The sequence below is a fragment of the Heptranchias perlo genome, chromosome 1, assembly GCF_035084215.1.
Source record: "Heptranchias perlo isolate sHepPer1 chromosome 1, sHepPer1.hap1, whole genome shotgun sequence".
In the NCBI taxonomy this organism is placed as follows: Eukaryota; Metazoa; Chordata; class Chondrichthyes; order Hexanchiformes; family Hexanchidae; genus Heptranchias; species Heptranchias perlo.
In genome coordinates this window covers 84412236-84436647 of record NC_090325.1, presented here as the reverse complement: position 1 = coordinate 84436647, position 24412 = coordinate 84412236, and the positions used below count along the sequence as shown (strand labels likewise).

General features: G+C 44.3%; 2 protein-coding genes across 6 annotated transcripts in view; both read left to right on the top strand.

Annotated features, from left to right (window-relative positions):
* Positions 1-6170, top strand: part of spata18 (spermatogenesis associated 18) — an 80255-nt gene extending 74085 nt beyond the window's left edge. For 4 of the 5 annotated variants that reach the window (XM_067987649.1, XM_067987637.1, XM_067987620.1 and 1 more), the window contains one exon: positions 5958-6170. Coding sequence is in view for 2 of the 5 variants with exons in the window: in XM_067987637.1 (XP_067843738.1) it covers positions 5958-5965 (8 nt within the window). In the remaining 3 variants the exon portion in view is untranslated. Of the gene's footprint in view, positions 1-1460; positions 2267-5957 lie in introns of all 5 variants that reach the window. The other variant, XM_067987627.1, reaches the window with a different exon arrangement.
* A 17092-nt stretch (positions 6171-23262) lies between these two features.
* LOC137333264 (histone H4-like) lies at positions 23263-23574 on the top strand. Its single transcript, XM_067997458.1, has one exon. It carries the CDS (start codon positions 23263-23265, stop codon positions 23572-23574), a length of 312 nt encoding a protein of 103 aa, XP_067853559.1.
* The last annotated feature ends 838 nt before the right edge of the window (positions 23575-24412 follow it).

The following is a 24412-nucleotide window of genomic DNA, read 5'->3' as shown; positions in this document are numbered from 1 at the left end:
GAGCACTTCAGCAGTCAAGGACATTCAGCCTCCGATCTTCGGGTAAGCGTTCTCCAAGGCGGCCTTCGAGACACACGACAAGGCAAAATCATCGAGCAGAAATTGATAGCCAAGTTCCGCACCCATGAGGACGGCCTCAACCGGGATCTTGGGTTCATGTCACGCTACATGTAACCCCACCAGCGAAAAAAAAGTTATCTGTTTTTAATACAACTGGTCATTCTCTCTCTTTCTTTGCCTTTTCGGGTCTCTCTCTCTCTCTCTCTGTCTTTGTGTTCTGACTGTTTGTGTATTTGGTAGTCTTGTATGTAATGTTTCTCTGTCTGAACACCATTCAACTCCTTTGATTGCTTTGATAACGGGCAGTTGGAAAGATTATCTGTAATCACCAGGCATTGTTCTCTGACTATATATGCTGTACCTTTATGGAATCCTACACTCACCTGACGAAGGAGGAAACCTCCGAAAGCTTGTGATTTTAAATAAAGCTGTTGGACTATAACCTGGTGTTGTAAGACTCCTTACAGGAATTTCAGGCCAATGATTCTTTGTAAAAAAAAAAATATTGAATGGAAGATGCAGATGCTGGAAAGTGATGTTTAAGAAAGCTCAGTCAAACCAAAATAACTGTCCATTTTTCCTGTAATACTCCTGTATTTTTCAGCATTTTCCATGTATTTTTCTTACTGTTACAATAAATGTAATTTCAGACAGGATTTTACTATAAGACGTTGCAGCTTTAAGACACTGTGTGGGAAGACATAAGCCCCCCGTAGTGGAACTGGAGACCAAAGCGTTCAAAACTGCTTTTTGTGTGGTACCACCGAGTTCTTAGGAAACATCTTGACTGAGATAATTGCCAGTTTCTCATAGTATTAGGCAGACCGTGATGCTTTCTAACCAGAACATCAAAGGCAACATGTCAGTGGTTTTGCATATTATTTATTGGTTAGTTGTGTTGTCACGATATTGTGTTAGTCAGCTACAGATGGACTGCCCCCTTGCGTGGGATTATTTGTTAAGGTGGGCATATCAGAGGTAGGTACCAGAACAGTACTTCCAGTGACACCACTCAATGACGACATCCAGTACTCTCAGTGGAAGTATAACAGGTTCATAGTGAGAAACCTTCAGTCATATTGCAGAGATAATACAAATCAGCCCCATCTCGAAGAACATCCAAGTCCAATGGTTGACAGACTGTTTTATTCCTTACACTTCATTTTCCAATTTTCTCCCTTCTCTTTCTCTCAAGGGTAGTGACACACACTGGGCTATGATTCTGCAAGCTCTGTCAGCTATCTGGCACCTCATCTAATTGGCCATTCTTCATGTTTGAGCCTTAATAGTTAGTGATGTAGGTTTTGGGGGGTTTACAGCTGAGTGCAGTCTTATCCTTTCGGACATCCACACCTGTGGACATTCTGGCAGTGTTGCTGATTTTTTTTTTCCTTCCCTAGTCCCAGCTGACTGAGCACACATGGATCGTAGCTGGGATATTCCTCAGTCTCTGAAAGACATCCTACATGACTGCGACCACAGCACACTTTTCCCTTCTCAACCTCTCCTTAGATTTTCACACAGTTGAGCTCTCCATCCTTTTCCTGTGTGTTCCATCAGCATGGCATTACCCTTTTCTGGTTCCATTCTTAACTGTCCTAATGCAGTCATTTCATCTCTTCCAGTGGTTAATCTGCTACCTCCTAGTCCTAATTTACATGCTGCCTCTCAGCGACACCATTCACAAACATGGGCCCAGCTTCCACATACACACAAATGACCCACAGTATGAGCTCTCCACCTCCACAATTTTTGCCACGCTGTTCAGTTGCCTAGTGCATGAGCCTGAATGTTCTCCTGCTCACTATCAGTGCAATCAAAACCCTCCGGCTCAGCTCCTGCAAGGAACTTTGCATCTTAAGCTTCCTCCCTGCTTGCTTGCTTAGATTGAACTCACAGGTGCACAACTTTGGTGCCATGCTTGACCCAAAGCTGAACTTCCGTTGGGCCGGAATTAGCTCTGAGCAGCGAACCAGCAGTGCTCGCCCCTCATTAGATTTAAACTCACCCACTAAGTTACCACGTTCTTTTTGGTGGCAATTTCCTTGAACTGCGAGTTCAGAAAACTTCAGCGTTCTTTCCTGGGCTGTGAAAGGATCTCAAAGGCTCCTCAACCAATCAGCTTGAAGCAGCCACGCTGTGAGAACCAGGAAGTGCAGATCATAGACGAACCGTGCAAACTAAAAATCAGGAAGTGGCCGATAAGGTTAGTAAATGTATTATAAAATGACAGAGAAAACAAAATAAAGAGAGGATAAAATTAAAAGACTAAGATAAATGTGACAGAAGGAAAAAGTTAAAAAAATTTTTAAAGATTTTAAGTATCCAAAAACTATTAAAATTGGGAGTAATGCGACTCCACATTTTTAAAAGTTAATTTTTAATTGATTGGCAGTCATTAAGACTCACCAGGCCGTTAAAAGTTAGTTTAGACCTGATATAACTGAGCGTACTTGTTTTGTGGTGAGATTAGTTAGTTTCTGGCTGGGCATTGATTGCAGCTGGCGAGGTCCCTTTAATGCGAAACATTTCGATCACTGGCGAACCAGGAAGAACAAGTTCCAGATTTCCGCGTTTGACTGCGCGTGTACGGTTGCTGGAACTTCGATTTCGCCATTAATAACAGTGAGCGGTGTTAGGCTCACCTTTACTTTAAAAGCAATTTCCGGACCAATGTCTCAATTGCTTATTTTCACCTGAGGAACACTACCCTCTGTGTCCTTACTTTTTCACTGCTGCTGCAAAACCCTCATTCATGTTGTTCTCACTTCAGGGCTTGATTTCTCCAATGTTCTTCGCATTGACCTCTCCAGTTCCACTGTCCACAAATTTAATCTCATTTAACCCGTCTGCTCCTTTGTTACACAGCGCAAAGTCCCACACACCCATCACCCTTGTCATTACTCATCACTGCTGGTTCCTTAATCACAAGCCCCATGCATTGATTTCAAAATCCTTGTCTTTGCCTTTAAGTTTCTCCAAGACCTTACTGCATCTGTCCTATGCAATTTTTTTTCCAGCTCTGGAAAGAAAGAAAGACTTGTATTTATATAGTGCCCAACACATCCTCAAGATGTCCCAAAGTGCTGCACAGTCAATGAAGTATTTTTGAAGTGTAGTCACTGTTTTAATGCAGGAAAACGTGGAAGCCAATATGCAGATAGCAAGGTCCCACAAACAGCAATGAGATAAATAATCAGATAATCTTTTAGTTTTAGTGGTGTTTGTTGAGGGATAAATATTGACCAGGAAACCAGAAAAACTTTTCACCTCATCTTCAAATAGGATCTTTTACATCTACCTGAGAGGACAGATGGAGCCTTTGTTTACGTCTCATTCATAAGACGGCACTTCCGACAGTGCAGCACTCCCCCAGTACTATACTGAAGTGTATCCCAGCATGCAGTTTCCCTTCTTTTGCCACTGCCCTACACCAATGTCCCCCTCCCTCTGTTCCACGACTGACAGCAGAATCTTCAGCCTATCATACCGTAGTGCTCTCAAATTCTCTCGCCATTTTCAGTGCATTAGTGGTATAAAAATGGCTCAGGAAATTTTTTTCTAGCAGGGAAATTTCTGATGGAAGTCACTTCTGCCATCTGTGCGCCTTTTTAACACTCTTTCTCCCCCCACCCCCCGAGTTTCCTTGTGCTTTTTGAGCCTTCCCCTCATCCGCCCACCGAGTCTCCACTGGCCTCATTTGCATATGTTAGAGCGAGACGCAGTAATGTAGCAGCTGCGAGTTTCCTGCGTTTACACTGCTAATGCATTCAGGGATTTATGAGGTGAAGCAGCTGCCAGGATCACCTGATACAGACGGAAATGAGGAGTTCCCGTCACAAAAGAGTGGGGGTTTTTACTACATATTTCTGCAGCTGGGAAATGCTTTTTAAAGCATTTGTTTTGCCACTCTACCTCCAGACACCAGTGCGCATCCGAAACCCGGAAGTCTCGTCCTCAATTAATGCCGGTGGGTGGATTGTTAAAGGGGCAATGTACTTCATTGCGATAGTTGAGGCACTTAACTTTTTGTGGATTATAAAGGTAAAATGTATTTAACCTTACCTGCACGGGTTTCCCATCGCTCCTGATTCTCGTCCGGTGAGAGGAGGCAGGAATGGCTGGCTCCATGAGGTGGGTGCCTTTTATTGCACTGCTCTGCTTGTGGGTCAGGAGGAGCAGGAGCGCTTGATCCAAACCCAACAAGCTCACCTGCCGCGATCAGCTCCCCCCCCCCCCCCCTCCTCCATGGTGTCTCCGAACCCCCCCCCCTCCTGCGGTGTCTCCGCCCCACCCCCTCCTCCACAGTGTCTTTGACTACCCCCCACCGCCCCGCATTGTCTCCGAAGGCTGGTCTAATGGCAGTCATCAGATCCTGAAAGCTCTGAGGTACAGTGGTCGCAATGTTATGAAAGCTGGGATTCATGCCGTGCTCCATTCTGTCCCCTATTACCTTCAGAGCTGCAGTTTGTGAAGTTGGAGGCAGAGCCACCAACTGGTCCATGGCCATTTCTTGAACTTCCAACCTCTTGAGACGACTTTTCTGCTCGGTCAGCCAGATGACATCTTGTGGGCTCAATGCCAACCTGGAGAGTGCCTCCCTTGTCAAGTCTCCTGTTGCATGCCCAAGAAGGTGCAATCTGTGGACCACCTTACCTTGTAATGCTGGGCTGTGTTGCCCACCTCTGGTAAAGGCAGACACCCCCAATAAAACCTCTGGAAATTCTTTTTGTCCTCCAGCCCCCAAAGGGCAAAAGAAATTTCAAAGGAATGCCCATCGTACCACCAGGGACAAATAAAAATAAAACGGTAACTGGAACTGAAAAATACCCCAAAAAAATGCTTCAAAATTAATCTAACAAAAGAAAGTCAAGGTAAAAAATAATTGTAGCCCAATTTGTGGGCAATACAGTTTCAAGAGGTGCAGGGAGGGACGTCCAATGGTTGTGTGCTGGCAGGCCTGCCTTCTGCTCCAATCCAGGTACACCTGGACAAGCTTGCTCCATGGTCCAAAGCAGTGCAGTTTCCATGGCAGACAGAGCACGTCCCCCAGAACACCCCAAGCGCGTATAATAATGGGGCATGTGCCATGGAGCAGCTCCCCAGTGCAATCCCAGCATTGCAAAATCAGCCGCGTTTTTCTGCTCCCTCTGAACTGGTCTTGCACCTGCATTGCTAATACAAGGGAACACAATTTTGGGCCCTTTGTTCTAACAAAACTGAATCATGGCTATCCTGCTTGTTCTCTTTCTTCAGATTAAATAAAATGCCAAGGACTTCATTGGCTGTCTGCTCTAGAGACTGATTTACATAACGAATAGGTTCAGAACTCCCACCCCCAATAATCTACGCAGCCCCCCACCCCACCAGGTTCTGAATTCTTAATTCCAATCTATACATTACAAACATGTGGTGACAGGAGCACTCCAGCTTTAACCACCTCTCTGGCAGACTGTTTATATCAAGTATTCTTTTCCTCTCAAAATTCTACAGCAGGATTTTATAAATTTTAAGATGAATAAAGCTAGGTGTTTGAAGAGAAATTGAAATATGTTTTTTTTAAAAAGTGTTTTTGAAAATGCACTGTTCAGTGGCCAACTATTGTAACGACTAGTAATTATATGCCACAAAAATTCACATTGATTATTCCCATACATTATTATACATTTTGTTTCAATAATAAAATACCTGACTCAAATTAGAAACTGTAATACTTTAATGAATTCCAGCCAGTACTGTGTAATTCTTTTTTCTCAACAGCTGTTTTAATTTTAATTTACAAAATTTTTATGGCAGATAAGCTGACCCACATAAACTTAACATAACATTTACTAGCAAACCAGAGAGCCTAACCCAGATAAGTTAACACTTGATTTTATTTTTTTGTACTTAAACAGGACACTGAAGGAATCGGCGTTCAAAAATTAACAGATTGATGGACTTCTGGAAGCATCCCAAGTGACACCAAACAGCTTAATCAACAGAACCAAATCAATGTGAATAATATGTATTTTCTCATCTTCTGGGAAAGGAATACAATCCTCTTTTGTTTGTTTTTAGCGCATGTTGCTTAATTGTTATGAGCTATTAAATACATCCCTTGTACAGTATCATCTTAATGGGTCATATTTTATGGGTCTTATTTTATGGGTCTTATTTTATGGGTCATATTTATTTGACAAGATATAGCTAAGTGTGGGCAAAGCACGCAATGCAATCCTGATTTCTGTTGCCGCTCTGATCACAAAATAAGAGGCACGGAAAGGAATTTTGCTGAAAGGATAAAACAAAAACAAGCCCCCCCCCCCTCCCCTTTAGTTGTAGGAATGACATTGTTCTTTCAGTGTCCTGAGGCCTTTGTTATTTTTTTCCCAGTCTTAAAAGCTGTAAACCGGGCACAACATTAAACTGACAGCAAATGACTGCAGATGCTGGAAATCTGAAATAATAACAGAAAAATGCTGGAAACACTCAACAGGTGAGGCAGCATCTGTGGAGAAAGAAAGAGAGTTATTGGGATCCATATTAACCCCCCCTCCCCCACGACAGCCGGGAGAAGGTTGTGGGTGGGGGGGGGAATTAAAAATCGCGGATTGCAACCCCCAACCCGCTGCACAGGCACCCACTGCTGTTTTTACGGTGATTGGTTTCGTGCTGTGTCTGTGTCCAGCTCTCGAGAGGCGGGACACTTCATTATAATATTTAAATCAGGCTCTCACAATGCAGTTGGGAGAAACCCGGCAGCTAAATGGAGACGGGAGCAGCCGGATCAAGCAGGTAAGTGCTTTTGCAGTATTGCTTGTGAGCCAGGAGGACCAGGAGTGCTCCTCCCGGCCCCCCCAGCAAATCTTCTGTCGATTGCGGCATCTCCTTGTTGCTGCGATCGTCCGACCCCCACCCCTCCTCCCAACCCGCGAACCGAAGCCTTTTGCCTTGCGATCTTTGCCAATTGCCGGAGACTGTCCCCAACCGACTTCAGCTGCGGCCTTCTGCTGCTGGGTTTCCTGTCCGGCAGCCGGCCAGTCTGTCAATCTGGCCTGCTGCTGGGTGGGAAACGGAATGAAAAAAATGATAATGAGGTCCTGCCGTTAAATTCGGCAGGACCTCCCCGTGCCTGGGATTTCCGGGTTTATCCCCCGCTCCCTGCCCGCCTCCCCATAAATATCGGGGCCTATGTTTCAGGTCGATGACCCGTCATCAGAACCGCTAAAAGAACCAGTTCTGATGAAAGGTCATCAACCTGAAATATTAACCCTACCTTCCTCTCTCCAGAGATGCTGCCTGACCTGCTGAGTGTTTCTGACAATATTAAACAGGCCCTTGTACTACTGAAACCAGGGCTATCGGTGCTCGAATATGGTGCTGAATGTAACAGACAGGTAAAATAGTTTCAAGTGTGACTGAAAACTAAAGTGTTTTAAATCGATAAAAATCTTAGTTATGCTGATTTTTGTTGTATAATTGCTCTTTAATGAGTACAAATGCTGTTTGCTAATTTTTTTCATAATATTACATCTACATGATAACTTGTGATTAAAAAGGCATAAACTATCAGAGTGACCCAATAGAATCAAAAGGGGGAGCAGGAACACTCTTCTACAGTGATCACTAGCATTTCCCATTCCTTCACTGTTGCAATAGGCAAATGCTTTACACAGTTAATTTGCCTGGATGTTTGGTCAGGGTGACGGGATCATAACTCAGTTGAGTTTACCAGATTGTTCTGATATTAACTTTGGCCATTGAAATGGAAAGAAAAGCACAATTAGATCTAAGCTACAGGCAAACATAAATTATTTTTGAATAATTCCTATACAACAGCTGTTATCGCATTTCTCTCCTCATTTCCCTTGATTTTGCTTAAAGTTTGAAACCTATTCCTATTTTACCAGCTTTTCCCATTTGCCCCTGATTCTATTGGGTCTGTTTACTAGGTATTGTTCCAGTGCCATATAACACTAGTGCCGTATAACACTTTCTTTACCACAAAGACATAAGCAATACAAGGCTCACAAAGTTATGGTGCATCAGTGTAAACAGTATTGAGAGATCAGCCAGGGATTAAAGTTACAGAGTTGCCTATTATTCTTTGACCCTTAAGCTGTGATATACGTGTGATATAAGTGTGTGTGTGTGTGCACGCGCATGCGCGTCATTTGGTATATTTACTTTTTAAAAGTTTTATAATCTATTATCCTGCACACAAGCACTTTCTGTCATTATAGGAGATTGAAGTAGTCTAACAATAGCCTAACAGAGTTCCTACTATATTCTGTGATTGATTAATGCAAGCAGAAGTAGGAACCACTCCCACTGTTTTTCTTCAATTATTCACTGCTTTTATATTCACTCCTTCAATTTTTTAGCATATATAGTTTAAAACGGAGTGGAATTGGCAGTACCCTTTCACCTGTGGGTTCTGGGTTCAAATCCAGCTCAAGCAGATAGGACAAGTATCTCCAATGCCTGTTAGCCATACGGGTCCCTTGTCTAATGAGTTTGGGTACTTTTAAGCCAGTTACTTTGGGAGTAGGCATGGCATCAAATTGGCAACTTCACATAGAAAAGCTATAGGAAAACTGATGTTGAAATATGGAAAAATATCACACTGTTGCAGCAGGGGTGCTCTTCTAAGGTTGGGGCTGAGGCACATTGCTGGCAAAGAATAGAAGGACGTTTACTCTGCACCTCAATGTGCTTTACCTTGACCTGTGCTTAGTGCTGACACTCAGTGCCTGAAATGAGAAAGTGTTCCATTTCCCCACACTAACCTCCTTCACCTCGCACAAAGTTCACCAAAACATTTGAAAGGAAAAAGGGCAGTATGAAAACAAAAATGTAACATTTCATGAGATGTAACATGTATCACAGTTTTGTTGTTTATCCCAACACAACTACAACATAAGAAACTACAACAAAAGGATACCCGTTTGGTAAATATGCACTCTGCATGTGTTATTCTGTTACAGTCACTTCCTTATACTTCCAGCAGCCAAAGAATCTGAAAGAACAGCAGTGTCCAACAGTTCTAGTAATTATGTCACCACCCGGATTGGTTGCTAGAAGGCACACACAGGCCTGGAGGGCTTTCTGTCACTCTTCATGGACTATCCCTAGCTTAGAAACAAAGTCCTTTGTACTTCCCAGAGATTGCAGCTTAACAGCAATGGCTATAAAATGAACAATAGATATGTTCTGAATTTTCATTTCTACCTGCTGTTTTCAAAGAGAAGCATTGCTCTTTCTCTCCCCCCCACCCCCACCCCCGGGAAATGGAAGGAGATTATTTTATTAACCTCATGTGCATTGTTGGCACTTGAATCCCCAAAACTATTCTCTAGGTATTAGCTTCAGAGATCCAAGTAACAAGTCCCTAACAGAATTTATACCAAGCAGGGTCCTTAACCAGATGTAGGACCAGATTTTAATCATATGGCATTAATATTACCATTCAGGAATTTTGTGCTAGATTTAAAAGTACAAAATAAATTATTACTTTAAACTACAGTATTGCACCCACTGTTTTGGCTAATGTTTGAAAATGATGCTAAACTTTTTTTTATGGTGTGTGTTTTATTTTTTTCTAAACATTTTTATGCTTTAGAAACTTTTTTATGCATCAAATACCTTTTTATAATTAATCAATACGCTCGTGTTGTTTTTATTGAAATTGTATGTTTTGTGATTATAAAGTTATACCACTATTCAGTTCGATATTGTGTGATAAGTCATGTAACGTGTTTGGAAGAATATAAATAAATTCCTCCAACTGTAAATCTTCACGTGGTGCTCGGAAATAATGAGGATGCTGGGTTTAACTGGTTTATACTAAAACTACCACGGCTGAGGTACTGAAGCTGAGGCTTGCTCAGCATCCCCATCCGTAGTGCACAATAATACGTCCCGGATGTGCCTGTGGTACACACAGCCAGTGCACTTATCATACACTAGGCTTCTTAAGGGCATGAAAAGTATGTTCATAAGGGCTTTTCCCTAGAATGAGGTCTATTCCCTAGAATGTGTTTGGAGTGCCTCAACTGAGTTCAGATACTCGTCACCCATATAAAATGGATGGTATGGTATAGGAGGTCCCCTTCTTATGTTGGGGTATGATGTGGAGATGCCGGTGATGGACTGGGGTGGACAAATTTAAGGAGTCGCACAACACCAGGTTATAGTCCAACAGTTTTATTTGAAATCACAAGCTTTCGGAGCTTTGCTCCCTTGTCAGGCGTACTTCACCTGACGAGGGAGCAAAGCTCCGAAAGCTTGTGATTTCAAATAAAGCTGTTGGACTATAACCTGGTGTTGTGCGACTCCTTACATATGTTGAGGTAGAAATTGGACCTCATTGTCCCCATTTTACAGGTGTAAAAAGGGCACAACGAGGCCCAATTTTGGGGACCAACGTCCTGCGCCCTAAGGACACCTGACAAACATCCGACCTGAAATTAGGTCGGGCTATTTTTCAAGTATTTAGGGCGGTCTACAACAGATGACAAACAAGGCTCTTAATGTTTGTTTTGGGACCCTTCGGGGATGTTGGGCTGCCCCGGGTGGAGCAGGCTTTGGGCTTGCTCCGTCAGGTTTTCCAGGCATGGATGTGGCCTAGCAAGCAGCCGTCACCAAAAAGGTAAGTTTAATTTTTCCTTTTAATTCATGTGGAGCCAGGAGGAGCAGGAGTGCCCCCTCCCACTGTCCTCCCTCCGGGACGTACCTGAGGGCCACTGCTGGCGAGGCAAGTGGCCCGAAATTTGCTTCTTGGATTGGGTGAGCTGTCTGTGGAGGCTCGACAGGCACTGGCAGCTCACCACAATTATTGAACATAAGAACATAAGAAATAGGAGCAGGAGTAGGCCAATCGGCCCCTCGAGCCTGCTCCGCCATTCAATAAGATCATGGCCGATCTGATCCTAACCTCAAATTTAAATTCATGTCCAATTTCCTGCCCGTAACCCCTAATTACCTTTACTTCTAGGAAACTGTCTATTTCTGTTTTAAATTTATCTAATGATGTAGCTTCCACAGCTTCCTGGGGCAGCAAATTCCACAGACCTACCACCCTCTGAGTGAAGAAGTTTCTCCTCATCTCAGTTTTGAAAGAGCAGCCCCTTATTCTAAGATTATGCCCCGTAATTCTAGTTTCACCCATCCTTGGGAACATCCTTACCGCATCCACCCGATCAAGCCCCTTCACAATCTTATATATTTCAATAAGATCGCCTCTCATTCTTCTGAACTCCAATGAGTCGAGTCCCAATCTACTCAACCTCTCCTCATATGTCCGCCCTCTCATCCCCGGGATTAACCGAGTGAACCTTCTTTGTACTGCCTCGAGAGCAAGTATGTCTTTTCTTAAGTATGGAGACCAAAACTGTATGCAGTATTCCAGGTGCGGTCTCACCAATGCCTTATATAACTGCAGCAATACCTCCCTGTTTTTATATTCTATCCCCCTAGCAATAAAAGCCAACATTCCGTTGGCCTTTTTGATCACCTGCTGCACCTGCATATTAACTTTTTGATTTTCTTGCACTAGGACCCCCAGATCCCTTTGTACTGCAGTACTTTCCAGTTTCTCGCCATTAAGATAATAACTTGCTCTCTGATTTTTCCTGCCAAAGTGCATAACCTCACATTTTCCAATATTGTATTGCATCTGCCAAATCTCCGCCCACTCACCCAGCCTGTCTATATCCCCTTGTAGGTTTTTTATGTCCTCCTCACTCTCTACTTTCCCTCCCATCTTTGTATCATCTGCAAACTTTGATATGTTACACTCGGTCCCCTCCTCCAAATCGTTAATATAGATTGTAAAGATTTGGGGACCCAGCACCGACCCCTGCGGAACACCACTGGCTACTGGTTGCCAGTCCGAGAATGAACCATTAATCCTAACTCTCTGCTTCCTGTTAGATAACCAATCCTCCAACCATGCCAGAATATTACCCCCAATCCAGTGATTCTTTATCTTGAGCAATAATCTTTTATGTGGCACCTTGTTGAATGCCTTCTGGAAGTCTAAATACATTATGTCCACTGGTTCCCCTTTATCCACCCTGTACGTTATATCCTCAAAGAACTCAAGCAAATTAGTCAGACATGATTTCCCCTTCGTAAAGCCATGCTGACTTTGTCCTATTAAATTATGTTTATCCAAATGTTCTGCTACTGTCTCCTTAATAATAGACTCCAAAATTTTACCCACCACAGATGTTAGGCTAACTGGTCTATAATTTCCAGCCTTCTGCCTACTACCCTTTTTAAATAAGGGTGTTACATTAGCAGTTTTCCAATCTGCCGGGACCTTTGCCGAGTCCAGATAATTTTGGAAAATTATTACCAAAGCACCCACAATCCCTACTGCCACTTCCCTCAAGACCCTAGGATGTAAGCCATCAGGTCCAGGGGATTTATCCGCCTTGAGTCCTATTAATTTACTGAGTACCAATTCCTTAGTGATTTTAATCGTATTTAGCTCCTCCCCCCCCTCGAGCCTTGTTTGTCCAGTGTTGGGATATTCTTAGTGTCCTCTACTGTAAAGACTGAAACAAAATATTTGTTCAGCATTTTTGCCATCTCCATGTTTCCCACCATTAATTTCCCGGTCTCATCCTCTAAGGGACCTACGTTTGCCTTAGCCACCCTTTTTCTTTTTATATAACTGTAGAAACTCTTGCTATCTGTTTTTATATTTTTTGCTAATTTATTTTCATAATCTATCTTCCCTTTCTTAATCAATCCTTTCGTTACTTTTTGCTGTCTTTTGAAGACTTCCCAACCTTCTATCCTCCCACTAAGTTTGGCTACCTTATATGTCCTTGTTTTTAGTTGGATACTATCCTTAATTTCTTTACTTAGCCACGGATGGCTGACATTTCTTTTACACCCTTTTTTCCTCAGTGGAATATATATTTTTTGAAAGTTGTAAAATAACTCCTTAAATGAACACCACTGTTCATGTACCGTCTTACTCTTTAATCTATTTTCCCAGTCCACTTTAATCAATTCCGCTCTCATACCATCATAGTCTCCTTTATTCAAGCTCAGTACGCTTGTTTGAGAACCAACCTTCTCACCCTCTAATTGGATATGGAATGTAACCATGTTATGGTCACTCATTCCAAGGGGATCCTTAACTAGGACATTATTAATTAATCCTGGCTCATTACACAGGACCAGGTCCAAGGTTGCTTGCCCCCTTGTAGGATCAGTTACATACTGCTCAAGAAATCCATCCCTAATACACTCAATAAACTCTTCCTCAAGGCTGCCCTTCCCAATTTGATTTGTCCAGTTAATATGATAGATAAAATCACCCATAATTATAGCTGTTCCCTTATTACATGCCCCGACTATTTCCTGATTAATACTTCTTCCAGCAGAGTTGCAACTATTAGGAGGCCTATATACTACGCCCACGAGTGTTTTTTTTCCCCTTATTATTCCTTATCTCTACCCAAACTGTTTCATTATCCTGATCCTTTGTCCCAATATCTTTTCTCTGTATTACAGTGATTCCTTCGTTTATTAACATAGTCACCCCACCTCCCCTTCCTTCCTGCCTGTCCTTCCTGATTGTTAAATACCCTGGCATATTTAATTCCCAGTCGTTGTCACCCTGCAGCCATGTTTCTGTAATGGCCACAAGATCATACCCATACGTCGTTATTTGTGCCGTTAACTCGTCCATTTTGTTACGAATGCTACGTGCATTCAGATAAAGAACTTTCAAATATGTTTTGTGACACTTAGTTCCTGCTTTTTCCTTTTTTAACACTTTACCTTTCACTCCATACCTTCTGTCCCTTCCTGACACGCTTTCCTCTGTCTCCCTGCTCAGGTTCCCAACCCCCTGCCACAGCTTTGCTGCTGGGCTAATCGCCTTACGCCTTCTAGTTTTTATTTTATCTGTCGTGCCTAAAGTACACTTTCTTTCCGCTGCTCTACGCTTTTCCCTTTCTCTTGTTCTTGAACAACTGTTTGTACTATTTGTATTGTAGATTTCCCCTGGGTCTTCCCCTCTCTTGCTGCTCTCAACTTTATTCCCTTCTGACTCCCCGCTCAGGTTCCCATCCCCCTGCCACTCTAGTTTAAACCTTCCCCAAGATAAGATCCAGGGACTAATTTCTCACGATCCTCGGATCTCCGTCTTCGGGCACAGAGATCGTTCACTGCACCCACTTGGCTCCTGAAAACTCGTCTAATAGAACTTCTAGACCGTTGTTACTTTGCTGGTAAAGATTTACTCTTTTTTTGGCATTTTGACTGTTGCTGTTTCATAGAATCATAGAATGGTTACAGCACTGAAGGAGGCCATTTGGCTCATTGAGCCCGTGCTGGCTCTTTGTAAGAGCAATCCAGTTCGTCCCATTACCCTGCTCTTTCCCCATAACCCTGCAAATTTTTTCCCTTCAAGTGTTTATCCAATTCCTTTTTGAAAGCCACGATTGAATCTGCTTCCACCACCCTTTCAGGCAGCGCATTGCAGGTCATAACTACTCGCTGCTTAAAACAGTTTTCCCTCATGTTGCCCTCAGTTCTTTTGCCAATCACCTTAAATCTGTGTCCCCTGGTTTTCGACCCCTTCGCCAATGGAAACAGTTCCCCTTTGTTTACTTTTATTTAAACCCTTCATGATTTTGAACTCTTCTATCAAATCTCCTCTCAACCTTTTCTGCTCTAAGGAGAAGAAGTTTGAAATTTTTTCATTGCCTTTTTGCTATATTGCTATTTTTGGAGAAAGGAAGTTACTTGGAACTTCTTAATGCTACACTTCAATTGCTGCCTGTGCCAGTTTCCTTAAGGAACTAGTCTTTGTGATTTACTTTGATAGAACCGACCGGGCCTGGATATTCCACCCGCTGCTCACCCAAAAGCCAGCACAGATGTGGCATCCGTTGGAAAGGCAAGCCATCAGTGAATAAAATTTGCACATCTCTAACAAGAAGTTTGTATTAGGCAACAAACAGATGTGAAATCAAACTGTGGATTTTAAAATTAACCCATTTTAAATATTTAATAACAAGCAATAGTGATAGTTTGAGATTCTGGACAATCAATTCAGTTACTGACTATATTTCACCCATTTTTTTTTTAAAAGAGCTTTGTCACTTGAGTCCAAGATTCAGAATACTTGATTAACAAAGTGCAAAGAGAACTCTGTTGTTTGCGTTAAATGGATGAACAGCTGCTTATCCCAAAATGGATCAGATGCAGTGCTGGCTAAAAATCACACTCAAAAAGCAGCAAGCACCAGTCTAAACAAATCTGTAAGTCTTTTTTGTTTCCTGTTTTTATTGGCAGTGACAAAGGATTATTATCAGACATCTAACGTCACAGGGTGGGGGAAGAGAAATACAGATATTAGACTTGGGTCACTATCAGTGGGGCAAAGACTGCAATTCATTCAAATACCTGCATATATCATAGAGTTTCAAGCACATATTCAATATGATTTAAAATGGATGATTTTGTCATCCCAGTCTATTCTAAAAAGAAAGAAAGGAACATACCAAGCATGTATAAGATACATATCTTTCTTATTAGATAGACAGGCAGCATTGTAAACAGTGTAGATGGAAGCATAAAATTACAGAGCGATATTAATAGATTAAGTGAATGGGCAAAACTGTGGCAAATGCATTTCAATGTAGGCAAGTGTGAGGTCATCCACTTTGGACCTGAAAGAGATAGATCAGAGTACTTTCTAAAATGGTGAAAAGCTCGAAACAGTGGAGGTCCAAAGAGAATTAGGGGTCCATGAACATAGATCATTAAAATGTCACGGGTGGTAGCATAGTGATTATGTTACTGGACTAATAATCCAGAGTCGTGAGTTCAAATCCCGCTACGGCAGCTGGTGAATTTAAATTCAATTAATTAATTAAAATTCAATCAATTAAATAAAAATCTGGAATTAAAATACTAGTATCAGTAATGGTGGCCATGAAAAACCCATCTGGTTCACTAATGTCCTTCCTTTAGGGAAGGAAACTTGCTGTCCTTACCCGGTCTGGCCTATATGTGACTCCAGACCCACAGCAATGTGGTTGATTCTTAATTGCCCTCTGAAATAGCCTAGCAAGCCACTCAGTTTCGCTACGAAAAGTCATAATAAGAATAAAACCGGACAGACCACACGACAACGGCAAACCAAGCCCAGTCACCCCTGCAAGGTCCTCCTTACTAACATCTGGGGACTTGTGCCAAAATTGGGAGAGTTGTCCCACAGACCAGTCAAGCAACAGCCTGACATAGCCATACTCACAGAATCATATCTTTCAGCCAACGTCCCAGACTCTTCATCACCATCTCTGGGTATGTCCTGTTCCGGTGGCGGTACAGTGATATACAGTCAGGAGGGAGTGGCCCTGGGAGTCCTCAACATTGACTCTGGACCCCATGAAATCTCATGGCATCAGGTCAAACATAGGCAAGGAAACCTCCTGCTGATTACCACCTACCGTCCTCCCTCAGCTGATGAATCAGTCCTCCTCCATGTTGGGAAGCACTGAGGGCAGCAAGGGCACAAAACGTAATCTGGGTGGGGGACTTCAATGTCCATCACCAAGAGTGGCTCGGTAGCACCACTACTGACCGAGCTGGCTGAGTCCTGAAGGACATAGCTGCCAGACTGGGCCAACGGCAGGTGGTGAGCGAACCAACACGAGGGAAAAACTTACTTGACCTCGTTCTCACCAATCTACCTGTCGCAAATGCATTTGTCCATGACAGTATTGGTAGGAGTGACCACCGCACAGTCCTCGTGGAGATGAAGTCCCGTCTTCGCACTGAGGACACCATCCAACGTGTTGTGTGGCACCACCACCGTGCTAAATGGGATAGATTCAGAACAGATCTAGTAGCTCAAAACTGGGCATCCATGAGGCGCTGTGGGCCATCAGCAGCAGCAGAATTGTATTCCAGCACAATCTGTAACCTCATGGCCCGGCATATTCCTCACTCTGGTTCAATGAGGAGTGTAGAAGAGCATGCCAGCAGCAGCACCAGGCGTACCTAAAAATGAGGTGCCAACCTGGTGAAGCTACAACTCAGGACTACATGCATGCTAAACAGCAGAAGCAACATGCTATAGACAAAGCTAAGCGATTCCACAACCAACGGATCAGATCAAAGCTCTGCAGTCCTGCCACATCCAGTCGTGAATTGTGGTGGACAATTAAACAACTAACGGGAGGAGTGTCTGCAAACATCCCCATCCTCAATGATGGCGGAGTCCAGCATGTGAGTGCAAAAGACAAGGCTGAAGCGTTTGCAACCATCTTCAGCCAGAAGTGCCGAGTGGATGATCCATCTCGGCCTCCTCCCGATATCCCCACCATCACAGAAGCCAGTCTTCAGCCAATTCAATTCACTCCACGTGATATCAAGAAATGGCTGAGTGCACTGGATACAGCAAAGGCTATGGGCCCCGACAACATCCCAGCTATAGTGCTGAAGACTTGTGCTCCAGAACTAGCTGCGCCTCTAGCCAAGCTGTTCCAGTACAGCTACAACACTGGCATCTACCCGACAATGTGGAAAATTGTCCAGGTATGTCCTGTCCACAAAAAGCAGGACAAATCCAATCCGGCCAATTACCGCCACATCAGTCCACTCTCAATCATCAGCAAAGTGATGGAAGGTGTCGTCGACAGTGCTATCAAGCGGCACTTACTCACCAATAACCTGCTCAGTTTGGGTTCCGCCAGGACCACTCGGCTCCAGACCTCATTTCAGCCTTGGTCCAAACATGGACAAAAGAGCTGAATTCCAGAGGTGAGGTGAGAGCGACTGCCCTTGACATCAAGGCAGCATTTGACCGAGTGTGGCACCAAGGAGCCCTGGTAAAATTGAAGTCAATGGGAATCAGGGGGAAAACTCTCCAGTGGCTGGAGTCATACCTAGCGCAAAGGAAGATGGTAGTGGTTGTTGGAGGCCAATCATCTCAGCCCCAGGACATTGCTGCAGGAGTTCCTCAGGGCAGTGTCCTAGGCCCAACCATCTTCAGCTGCTTCATCAATGACCTTCCCTCCATCATAAGGTCAGAAATGGGGATGTTCGCTGATGATTGCACAGTGTTCAGTTCCATTCGCAACCCCTCAAATAATGAAGCAGTCCGAGCCCGCATGCAGCAAGACCTGGACAACATCCAGGCTTGGGCTCGTAAGTGGCAAGTAACATTCGCGCCAGATAAGTACCACGCAATGACCATCTCCAACAAGAGAGAGTCTAACCACCTCCCCTTGACATTCAACGGCATTACCATCGCCGAATCCCCCACCATCAACATCCTGGGGGTCACCATTGACCAGAAACTTAACTGGACCAGCCATATAAATACTGTGGCTACCAGAGCAGGTCAGAGGCTGGGTATTCTGCAGCGAGTGACTCACCTCCTGACTCCCCTAAGCCTTTCCACCATCTACAAGGCACAAGTCAGGAGTGTGATGGAATACTCTCCACTTGCTTGGATGAGTGCAGCTCCAACAACACTCAAGAAGCTCGACACCATCCAGGATAAAGCAGCCCGCTTGATTGGTACCCCATCCACCACCCTAAACATTCACTCCCTTCACCACCGGCGCACTGTGGCTGCAGTGTGTACCATCCACAGGATGCACTGCAGCAACTCGCCAAGGCTTCTTCGACAGCACCTCCCAAACCCGCGACCTCTACCACCTAGAAGGACAAGAGCAGCAGGCGTATGGGAACAACACCACCTGCACGTTCCCCTCCAAGTCACACACCATCCCGACTTAGAAATATATCGCCGTTCCTTCATCGTCGCTGGGTCAAAGTCCTGGAACTCCCTTCCTACAGCACTGTGGGAGAACCGTCACCACACGTACTGCAGCGGTTCAAGAAGGCAGCTCACCACCACCTTCTCAAGGGCAATTAGGGATGGGCAATAAATGCTGGCCTCGCCAGCGACGCCCACATCCCATGAACGAATAAAAAAAAAAGGTACAGAAAATAACCAAGAAGGCTAATGGAATGCTGGCCTTTATATCTAGAGGACTAGAGTACAAGGGGGCAGAAGTTACGCTGCAGCTGTACAAAACCCTGGTTAGACCCCACCTGGAGTACTGTGTTCAGTTCTGGCACCGCACCTTAGGAAGGATATATTTGCCTTGGAGGGAGTGCAGCGTAGATTTACTGGAATGATACCTGGACTCCAAGGGTTAAATTACAAGGAGAGATTACACAAACAAGGGTTGTGTTCCCTGGAATTTAGAAGATTAAGGGGTGAATTGATTGAAGTTTTCAAGATATTAAGGGGACTGATAGTTTCTCTGTATTTACCCTATTACTGCTGGTTGGGAGTCTGGGATTGGGGGACATAGCCTAAAAATTAGAGCCAGGACTTTCAGGAGTGAAGTTAAGAAACACTTCTACAGGCAAAGGGTGGTAGAAGTTTGGAACTGTCTTCTGCAAACGGCAGTTGATGTTAACTCAGTTGTTAATTTTAAATCTGAGGTTGATAATTTTTTGTTAACCAAAGGTATTGAGGGATATGGGGTTAAGGCGGATATATGGAGTTAGGTCACAGATCAGCCATGATCTCATAGAATGGCGAAATAAGCTCGAGGGGCTAAATGGCCTACTCCTGTACCTATGATGCCAGTGGCTCAAGATTTTAGAATTTTGGTCACTACTTTGGGATAAAGAACTGAAATATTTACATGAACACATGAGGTAAAATCCCAGTAATCACATCTCATTCCAAGCAGAATTCTGAACTAAGGACAGTGTTCAAATGTATTATACCTGGGCCGCTTCACTTTCACTGTATAGAATTCAAGTTTACCAAACTCTGTCCTCTCGCTATGACTGCAGATATGTACTAACCCTCATCCCTTCAGTCTCACTGTCTATAGCATTCAAACATATGAAACTGTATCTCATTTTCTGTGGTTGCACAGTTGCTGATTGAGGCAGAACATTTCACTATGTAAGGGTAAAATATCCTTCAGCATTCCAGCTTTTCATGTTTAGTATTTTGAACAAGTTCTAACCTCTGCCAGCTATCAGCTGAAAGCAGCATAGCCCCAATATTCTTCTCCCCCCCCCTCCAGGGTGCTGGTCAGGCAGAGGTCATCCGAAGTGTGCTGCACCCGATGACCTGAACCTGCCTGGATTTGTGGGTTCAGGTTAACATGACCCTGACATGTCCCCAGTCGGGCAGCGGCCTGCACCCAGAATCAGCGACAGACGCATGGGGCTAAATGTTAACCCCACGAGCAGGTGAGCTGGGGGAAGGTGGGAAGGTAAAAATCTTAAAACCTGACCCCAACCCGCCCACTTCCGGTTTTAATGGAGTCGGGTCGAGGGGCAGGTGACCAACCCGCTCTCAGGAGGCTGCGGGCCTCCATTTTAATAGGCTTTTTATTTTTAACTCTTAGGGGTCGGGATTCCTGGGCCCTCTGCTTCACGCCACGTAAGAGGAGGTGAGAAGGCCCGGATCAACAGGTATGTGCCTTTATTGCACTGCTTGTGGGCCAGGAGGAATAGGAGTGTTTCCTCCAGGCCCAATCCAGGCCGCGATCCCACACACCTGATTGGCTGACCCCCTCTCCATGTCCGAACCCCCCACAATCTCTGACTCCCCCCCCCCCCCCGCTGTCTAACCCCCCGTGACTGAGCCCCTGATGACCAACTCCGCCCGATTTACTTACCTGCTGGCATCCGCTCCCTGGCCGTTCTCCCATCCGACTGACAGACAGTCTGTCAATCTGGCTGGCCTGTCGGGCAGGAAACCCACAGAAAGAAATTGAAAGACATCTTTATGTCAAAATCATAAGGACATCCGGGAAACCCATACTTCCGGGTCTCCTGTCATGAATTCCCACCCCCGCCCCCCCCCGGTTAAAGTTTACCCCAACATTTCAGGTTGATGACCTTTCATCAGAATTCGAACTCTGAACTGGATGACCTGAAACGATAACTCTGTTTCTCTCAGGTATGTTTTCCATCATGATTTACTGGATAATAATCAGGCTCAGGAACGCTGGCTGATTTTGTCTTTCCCCGCTCTAGCAGTTTTGTGGGGCCAATTGTACCATTCCTACAATTGCAGCTGAGATCAGCTAACTCAGTACAGGTCATGGTCTGAATCTGTACCTTTGTGATCTGTATCGCAGTACTACACCAGGCGATGCAATGTCTGTTCTTCACACTATCCATAAACTGTACAGAGGTAATGTTATAAAATTTGTACACTAGAAGCCAGGATTATTTAACACTGGTGTCAGAATGACAGGATTTGAGTACAAAGCTTCAAACAACATTGGAGAGTAAAAGGGTTTTCTTTTTTCTGTTAACGCCTTTAAAAAAGAGCTGGGTAAATCTGGTTCAAAATGGGACTATAGGTTATCAGGATAACTACAAAGGATACAACATTCTGCGGTGAGCCATGAGTCGCTCACGGAAACTGGTCAGAGATGTAAGTATAGATCGTAAGGTGTAATTTTATGAAAGTGTGCTCCTGGTGACGAACCTCACCCTCACGATGATTGGATCGTAAACACGGCGCCCGCTGTCCGTAATGTTCCTTTCATTAAGGCGAGGCTCCGTGCCAGGAATACGATTTCATTAAATTACCCCTGCAATTTAATATTCTGGAGTTTTGCTTGATTACCTGTGAGGGAAAAGTTTGACTGTGTTTGGTTTTTATGGAGGTTTACCTTTGATTGGTGGTCCCCACACGGACTGCAGCGGTTCAAGAAGGCGGCTCACCACCACCTTCTCAAGGGCAGTTAGGGATGGGCAATAAATGCTGGCCTCGCCAGCGACGCCCACATCCCGTGAACGAATAAAAAAAAAATGAGTGAGTCGGGCAGAGTCCATGGTATGCAAATTGTTCAGCCTTAAAGGTCGAAATGACTTTCTCCAGTTCTAAACATTCTTGTGTTCTGTTCAAATGATCAGACTCTGTGAGTTACTGGAGAATAAACTGAGCAATGTCAGGCACATAGCTCAAAATCCTGAAGGGTGAGAGAGTTCTTTTTCTTTGGAACACGTTGAGAGCCAATATAAAAGCTGCTTCTGAGTCTAGACAATGAATATTGGGGGAGGCGGGGTGGGGGGGGGGGGTGTGGGGGTGTGGGGGTGGGGGGGAAATCAGTTCTTTATTCCAATTGTCATGGTGAAAAAGAAAGACCTTGTATTTATGCAGTGCCTTACACCACCTCAGGACATTCCAAACCACTTTACAGCCAATGAAATATTTTTGGAAGTGTGGTCACTGTTGTAAAGCAGGAAACGCGGGAGCCAATTTTTGCACAGCGAGGTCCCACAAACAGCAATATGATAATGACCAGATAATCTGTTCTAGTGGTGTTGGCTGAAGGATAAATATTGGCCAGGACAAATGAGCCTACATATTTAGAAGAACTATGAAACAAATAAACAAAACATGACAAATAATACATTGAGTAATATGGAAGCGATTAGGAGTATATAGTTACAGATAAACTCCAGGAAGGCAGAAAAATCAAGTCTAATATATGTCCTGTGATAGCAGCTATTAAGCTTGGGTGAGTTGTAGCACTTTTACCTTAGTTTCAGGAGGTCAGGAGTTCAAGTCCCGATGCAGGCCTGGAGATTCTGCAGGGAGTTATGCTGATCTGTTGAAGTTATGACAGGAGATTAGGAGCCCCCGTGCAGAATTTGCATTCCATAATCTAGTCCGACACTTCAGTGGAGTATTGAGGGAGTGCTGTGTTGTTGGGGGTAACTTTCAGCTTTGTCACGGTGGAAACCGGCGATAGCGGATCGGTCGGCTGTTAGTTACCTTGCCTGATTTTCTTTTCCATTGACTTCAAGGGCCGTTCCAAAAAAAACCCGTTAAAGACCATCTTTTGAAATGATTTTTGTGGGGCCAGGAGGAGCATGAATCTTCCCACCTGCTGCCGGACCCTCCTTGACTCCCCGCCCCCCCCGGATTACCTCCCACCCTCCAGATTTAACGAGTTACTTGTGGCTTGACTCTGCGGAGGAGCCAGCGGATTTCCCACCCTCCTCCCACCAGCGATGAGCTGCCTGTTGTTACTCGTTCAGTGCTGGCAGCTCATGGTGTATATTGAAATGAGGCCTGAACCACGAAAACGGTTCAGGTTTCACACTGATTCCATCAGATGGGCAGAGGGCTCACATAATATTGAAAATTATAAGCAGCAATCTGAGTGAAGAATCATCATGTCTGGAAGAGGTAAAGGAGGCAAAGGACTGGGCAAAGGTGGAGCCAAGCGGCACCGGAAAGTGCTTCGTGATAACATCCAGGGGATCACGAAACCAGCAGTCCTCCGCCTGGCTCGCCGTGGCGGTGTCAAGCGGATCTCGGGTCTGATCTACGAGGAAACCCGCGGGGTGCTGAAGGTTTTCCTGGAGCATGTGATCAGGGACGCGGTGACCTACACTGAACACGCCAAGCGCAAGACGGTCACTGCCATGGATGTGGTGTATGCTCTGAAACGGCAGGGCCGCACTCTCTATGGATTCGGCGGCTGAGCAACTCGACCCTTTCTGACCAAACACAAAACAAAGGCTCTTCTAAGAGCCGCCAAAAAAAAAGGGGCTTGATCGGGTGGATGCGGTAAGGATGTTCCCAAGGATGGGTGAAACTAGAACTAGGGGGCATAATCTTAGAATAAGGGGCTGCTCTTTCAAAACTGAGATGAGGAGAAACTTCTTCACTCAGAGGGTAGTAGGTCTGTAGAATTTGCTGCCCCAGGAAGCTGTGGAAGCTACATCATTAAATAAATTTAAAACAGAAATAGAGAGTTTCCTAGAAGTAAAGGGAATTAGGGATTACGGGGAGCGGGCAGGAAATTGGACATGAATTTAGATTTGAGGTTAGGATCAGATCAGCCATGATCTTGTTGAATGGCGGAGCAGGCTCGAGGGGCCAATGCCCTACTCCTGCTCCTATTTCTTATGTTCTTATGTTCTTATTTGTTACAGTCGTGGAAGGCTGCTGCATGTGATGTGCCATGTGGTTGCTGTGCTGGGAGTCAGATATGTAACAGTCATTTTGTACGTGTGTGTTACTACGGCTATTGGGAGCAGGACACAGAATGTAAAACTGATGTGCGTGCCATCTGATGCATTGTGAAACTTTAGTGGTTAAGAATAACCCAGATAAAAAATAAACCACCAGTCTCTGTACATAAACCGTGAAACGTAAGCATTTTGCAGTACAAGTACAATCCCAGTCATTATTCTAGCCTTTAATTATAATAATGAAAAAATGTTCATTTTTACATTTTTAAGAAAGAAAACTACAACTGTGCTAAAAACTTTATAAGAAGTTGCTGTGGTTGAAAGGGTTTTGCTAAATATTCTGCTT

Bases quoted from the DNA above. Each gene is read 5' to 3' on its own strand.
- LOC137333264 (XM_067997458.1), top strand. From the start codon at position 23,263: ATGTCTGGAAGAGGTAAAGGAGGCAAAGGACTGGGCAAAGGTGGAGCC.